Consider the following 6637-nt stretch of genomic DNA (forward strand, 5'->3'; position numbering starts at 1 on the left):
CTAGCAGAAAAGTATAAAAACAAAATATAAGAAGTAAAGCCATGCTGTTATGTTGAGCTGTAGGGGACTCAGGTCAACAATTTCTGACATTGCCAGTGAGGTGGAAGACCCAATACTATTATAGACTACTGAACTCTTTTAGATTATTTTGCTGAATTAACACACCTGTAATATTCAAATAACAGAACTTAACAAAAAAAGGGGATACAGATGAATGTCCATTTTGTATCTGTATATTCAAGGTGGTTAGGATAGATATATAGTTACATTCTCTTAATGAATAGAGTGATTTGTTCTAATGGTGTTTGTAGATAGGATATCATGTCCGCATCTTGTGCAGCAATTAGCCACTGGGAGGAATGCATGCAATGTGTTAATTATTGAAATTGTCCTATCAATTTGATTTGAAACTGTCTCATTGCTATTTGTTTATCAATAAAATTATGGAAAAAAAGAAAAGTAGTGTTTTAAAAATACTGGAAATTTTTGAAGTCCACAGTACTAGTTCATCTCCTTTCTTGGTTCCTAAGAGTCTCTTACATCAAATATTTCTGTTTTTCTTTTGCTTAGTTCTATTGTTCGATATTCAATGTAGGTGAATCTTCAAATGAATGGAACACATTACCACAGATCTTTTAATACTCCTTAATTTACACACACTTTCCTTAAGTTTAAAATCTTCAATTTGAATTCAATAACTGCCAATGTAGAAATCACTAAGAAAATGCTGTTTTCTTTATATATTCTATACCATCATCAATCAATAAAATAATCTTCAATAAATGGAAAGTTTTAACTTGTTTGATGCTTTCCTATGTAAAGATTTCTCTGTAGAACTTGTAAAACCAGTTATAAAACTTTTTTTGTTTGTATACTGGGCAGTTGGTTAGGTCAAATCTCAGCGTATGTAGGTGCACCAAGAGCATTGCCATTGTTTTGCAAATCCCAGTACAAGTTCGTCCCAGGTGGGGCAAGCTTTATGTGAGCTTCATGGCTGCCCCTTGCTCATCTTGAATGTCCTTCCTGGCATCTCCAATGGAAAAGTGCTTTAAGTTAAGGTATATACCGCAGTTTCTGCTGTACTTTACCACAATATCAGTTCTAGACTTTGACTTACAAGTCTTCATTCTGAACTCTGTAGTAGTCCTAAGGTCACAGATACAGAGTGGAAAAACCCTTGCAGACAACTCATCTTGTTATATGGAAGTCGAGAGGGGAGTGTTGTGCTCAGGACTGTTAAGTCTATTCTTAGATTGCTCCATTTATTAGGGGAAACAGCAGCTGTATAATCAGTGTAGTCAGTACAGTTTACCCATGGTATGCATGGATTCTGTATCTAAAGATTCAATCAGCCATGCATATAAATAAATGACAAACATGACTGCACAAACTTTTTTATTTACCCTAGAGAGTATAGCACAATTATTTATTTAACTTTTATGTTGTGTTCTTTATAAATGATAGGTTGGGGCCCTAGTATGAATTGCTAAAATCATTATGGTTGTCATCTTATATGCCCTCCTCCCTTCTTCTCCAACTTAGCCCAGGACATAATTTGCTTTTAACCTCCCATCTCAGGGAAGATCCCCAGTCAGTTCCTCAGGTATATCTAAACATGCCCTTCAAATCCTTCCCTTGGCAAAAGGTCATAAAAGCCTCAGCCTTTCTTTGTCCAGTCCAAAGAATTCTTTGACCTCCCCGAATTCTGTCCATATCCTCAAGGAAAATAAAGCCCTTTCCCTTTCTCCTTCTGCCGGTATCTCTGCTGTGCCGAGAACCTATCAATAAACAATGTCAAAATAAATTTCAACATACAAGATATATGTATTTAGAGCATAAAGAATATGCAAGGATTACATGTAAATACTATACCATTTTAAACATAAGAGACTTGATCATTTGCAGATTTTGGTATCAGTTTGGAGTCCTAGAACCAATTTTCTTGGATACTGGGGAAAGACTACATTTTAATCTTCCATTGTGTTCAGTGACAGAGAAAGTTGGGGACATGGACTTGACCTTTTAGGTAAATGAGATATGCAATGTAGAGAATAGATTTATTTTCCTAGTCTAAGCTGTGCAGAGGTATTCACATACAAAGGAGAAGATTAGTATTTGGAGGTGGAAGGAATTTCAAGAAAGTACTTGTCATAGCAGAAATGTTTAGAAGGTTATAGGGTTCCTAAAGAGGAATTCGTGAAATCACTTGACTCGTTCTGATTGTGAACTTTTATTGTTTCTAGCTCTTTTCAGGTCTGTTGGTAAATCTCAAAACCATTGGTCCTTGGCTCTCCTGGCTTCAGTACTTCAGCATTCCTCGATATGGCTTTACAGTGAGTTGTCCTCATTGGCCATTCCATTGTGCCTGGGATCCAGGCTGGGAGCAATGAAAATAGGTCCTGACCACACTGTTTCCCTGCCCCTGAGCTATAGTCTATTGTCTGGGAATGTCCTCTCACAAGCAATAGATAAGAATACCCTATTAGCCTTTGTTTTCTTGAGGCCGGGGTGTTTTCCCTTTCAATCTATTGAAGGAGATGAAGAGTAGGGAGGAATCCCACAGTTAAAGGATTTAGATTGACTAATTGATGAAAAATGAATTGTTTGGATCTGTAAGAAAATGCCTGAGAGCATAGGAGACTAGAAATCATAATCTTTATTGAGAGAAACATTAGAAGAACAAAAAGCATATATTACTGTTAACCATATTGGCTTGAACAAGTTTAACTCTAGCAGAAGTTCTTTGTGTCTTAACACAGTGTAACTGAATTTCTAACTCTCATAGTTATAACTGGTTTTGATGAAAGAAATAAGAGCAAAAAATCATTGCCATGAAGTAATATTTATGAGAAGCTCAGTCACTTTAATTTTAGTGATTATGGCATTATAAAATTGCACAGAAGGGGGAATGACCTGCTCGGGCCCCCCTCCTGTCCCTCTCTCAGATAGGAGCTTTCTTTCCCTCAATAAATATATTCTGCTCATAAAAAAAAAAATTGGAGAGAAAAGTTGGATATGATGGCATGAACCTGTAACTGAAACCACTTGGGAGGCTGAGGTAGGAGGATCATGACTTCAGGGCTAGCTTAAAAGGCACTGTCTCAAACCAAATCAAACCATACCACATCAAACTGCACTAGAGATGTGGGACAGCATGCACTTGCCAAGCAGGCATGAGACTTGGATTTATTACCCAACACTATAAAAATACTTTGAAAAAACAATAAAACTTAGAAGAAAATAAAGGAGCTTTGGAATGATATAGCCAGGGGTTTGCTGTTCTAGCCAAATATTTTGCCTCTTATATTAGAAGCGTTATCCAAGTCCTTGTGATTGCCATGGAACTTGTTAGTTATTTTGGTACAGACTGTAAATGTAAAACAGTATGTTTTAAAAATAATAATAAGAATTAAATTTAAGGATGTAATTGTGATTATTCTTTGAAAATATTTAGAAACTTAGGGCTGTTTACCTTAACCAGGCCCCTGCTTGTGTCACAGGCTTTGCAGCATAATGAATTTTTGGGGCAAAACTTCTGTCCAGGACTCAATACAACACAAAATGACGACTGTGACAACAGTTATACAATGTAAGTTCGCATTTGGTGTCATAATGCATGTGCAAGTATAAAGTAGAAAGGTGCTGGGCAGAGGACTGGTATGAGTCCTTTCAGATCAGTATAACTTACTGAGCTTGTTTTCTGATCTGTAACACTATTGTGCACTAAGGTACATGAACATGCTGTACAATTCCTTTATTTTACTACAGTCAAGTTTTATTTAATATTGAAAAATGCATTGTGTGTTTCTTCACTGCTCTGGGCCATGAAAAGCAGCTTTGGATACTTTTTGATTAGAAGTTGGAGTTCTGATCTTTTGGAACAATTGAGTTTGAAAGGGAATGCTTTGATAGTTTTATAAGAGAGTATGATTTCTGAACATTTGGATTAAATGCTGCCTGTGCACAGTAGTAAGAACTAGAAAGACAACAGTAGCAGGGAGGAAGTGAAGACTATCCCACTAGGATCATGGTACTTTGCTCTGCCTATGGGGGCACCCTGAGAGCACAGCCTGCACAGTTGGTGTGTTGATTTAGAATACTCAGTTATAGGATGTATTCTCTCATATTAAAACAGTTGCAGGTTTTAATAAAATTGGATGTTCTTATTTTAAGATTTTAAGTTTCCTTTTCTACAATTGTTTTTACTACTTTGGTTTTGACACATAAAGAGAAAAGAAAATTCTAATATCCTAAATCTCTCCAGTAGCATAGAAATAGCTGTCAATAATGTGTAGGATAAATTTCTGTTTTGTATTGTTGATAGGAAGACCTCTGTGAAGAGAGGTTTCTGACCATTCTTTTTCTGTTTTGCTTTGGTGTATGCAATAACACTAACTCGCTGCAAGTCTGCTGGTCAGGAGGGAGTGAGCAGGAAAAATGCACCAGATAAGGAGTCACCATGGGGTTCATAATCACTTACAGCTGGGCTTTACAAGAGAAAGGAGAAAGTTTTCTTTCTATGAAATCCCATGGCTATTTTTAAAATTGCTAACTTCTAAGAGATTCACAGAAGTGGTGGTAGTTTCTGAATTCTTAGCTTGTGTCCTAGATAGCTTTCTTTCTTTCCTTTTTTTTTTTCTGTATTTTAGGAAAGGGTCTACAGGGTGTTCAGGGTCTCACTACTAGATCGATCTTGTAGTGATTCTCCTGTTTACAGCCTCCCAAGTGCTGGGGTTACAGGCATGCGCTGCCACACCCAGTCTCAATTAGCATCTCAGTGCACCCATCCCCGGGAGCAGGGCTGGCATATCAGGCCTAGGGATTTAGCCCCGGCCCCTGCACCTGCTTGCAGGTGCTTTAATCTACTGAGCTATTTCTGGATACCTTTCTTACGGATGAGCACAGCTACTAGGAGATTTGATCATCTTCACAAGTCCCTCAAGGTGTTATTGTTTAAAACTGAGGTTTTCTCTGTAAGGAAATCAGTGAAAAGTTACTTGAAAAAATTTTCCTTTGAAGAGCACAGCATTATAGATTGATTACTGAATGAATATGAGGCTTGCAATTTGGTTCATATTATGACTGTAGAATTGGCCAAGTTCATGAATCCTACCTTTGCTAAATTTTAAAAATGTATGTAATGTCTATACTCCTTTGGATTGTTTCATGGATTAATGCATCAGGTACAAGTTGATTAGTATAGAATATAGTAAAATAATAGACTGTTATTATTTTTGAAGGGATAATTATTAATGATTAATTTACCTCTAGGCTTTTAACTGAATCTGTGGTAGGAATGAAGTTTTGTTTTTTCTTTTAATTTTAGATGTACTGGAGAACAATATTTGACAAATCAGGGCATCGAGCTCTCCTCTTGGGGCTTGTGGCAGAATCATGTGGCTTTGGCTTGTATGATGATCATCTTCCTCACAATTGCCTACCTAAAATTGTTATTTCTCAAAAAACATTCATAAGGTCTTTAATTTGTTTGAATTACCCTCACATTAAAAAGAAAACTTGAATTATTTTTTGTCTTCTGTTCCTCTGTTGTCACACTGTTCAACAGTAATATCTTTTAGTAGAAACACTCATAAAATCAAGAGAAACACATATATGTGAAAGAACCAAAGTCAGATGCTAATACAGGTCCATATTGCATACCAGTTCATCTCATCAGATTGTAACCACAGGGAAGGAGTTGACAATAAGTCCTCAATTTATGAATGAGTTCAGTGCTGGGAGAAAGTTGGTAAGTTGGATTCATTCATAAATCTGGCAAGATGAGTCTTGTAAACCTTTGTCACAAAAATACAATGTAAAGTTTTTTTTAAAAAAACCTCAAATACAGAAAAATACTACTTTTAGTTTTACACTTATCTTAAAATGGTGATACAGTGCAGTACAATAATTACCAACTGTTTTCTCTTTTGTTTCCATGAGTTATTACTTTGGGCTTCCTGGCATTCCCTTTCACATAACCACTGCTTTTCCTTTTGCATCTGGAAATCCTTGTGATGGCGTGTGACCATGGTGGCATCAAGCATGAATACTTGGAGATCACACTAAATTCAATCACTGAGAGGCTCAAAGGGGCCATCGTAACCAAGAGGGCTCAGATTTAGGGAGACTTTCACGAGAAGCCCCAAGGTGGAGAACTGAACAGCTTTTATTTAGAGTATTAGTGGATCCATTTACCTATAAAAGCCTCAAGTGTATTTTTTTTAAGCTGAGTAATACTCTATTATATAAAAAGGCCACATCGTTTTTATCCATTCCTCAGTTGATGGGCATGTGGGTTGTTTCCAAGATTTAGCTGGGACAAGTGGTGCTGATATAAACATGGGTACACATATATCACTGTGGTATGATGTTTTCAGTTCTTCTGGGAAAATACCCAGGAAGGGGACAGCTGGGTTGAGTGGCACTTCTAATTCTGTTTTTCTGAAGAATCTCCACACTGATCTCCGTAGTGGTTGTACCAGTCTACACTCCTACCAACAGCAGAGAAGGGTTCTTTTTTCCTCGCAATCCCTCCAGCATTTGTTATCGGTTAACTTCTTTTTTTTTTTTTTTCCCATAATTTTATTGAGAGACAAATAGCAATGAGACAGTTTCAAACCAAATTGGTATGACAGTT

The 6637-nt window shown here is 36.8% G+C and overlaps 1 protein-coding gene across 1 annotated transcript in view; it reads left to right on the plus strand.

Moving 5' to 3' along the window:
* Abcg2 (ATP binding cassette subfamily G member 2 (Junior blood group)) overlaps positions 1-5825 on the plus strand; it is a 196771-nt gene extending 190946 nt beyond the window's left edge. The window contains exons 12-14 of the mRNA XM_023706841.1: positions 2244-2333; positions 3501-3589; positions 5327-5825. Of these exons, the coding sequence (XP_023562609.1) occupies positions 2244-2333; positions 3501-3589; positions 5327-5474 (327 nt within the window). The 3' untranslated portion in view covers positions 5475-5825. The remainder of the gene's footprint in view (positions 1-2243; positions 2334-3500; positions 3590-5326) is intronic.
* Positions 5826-6637: the final 812 nt, after the last annotated feature.

Source organism: Octodon degus, unplaced genomic scaffold (assembly GCF_000260255.1).
Source record: "Octodon degus isolate 3935 unplaced genomic scaffold, OctDeg1.0 scaffold00272, whole genome shotgun sequence".
NCBI classification, from domain to species: domain Eukaryota; kingdom Metazoa; phylum Chordata; class Mammalia; order Rodentia; family Octodontidae; genus Octodon; species Octodon degus.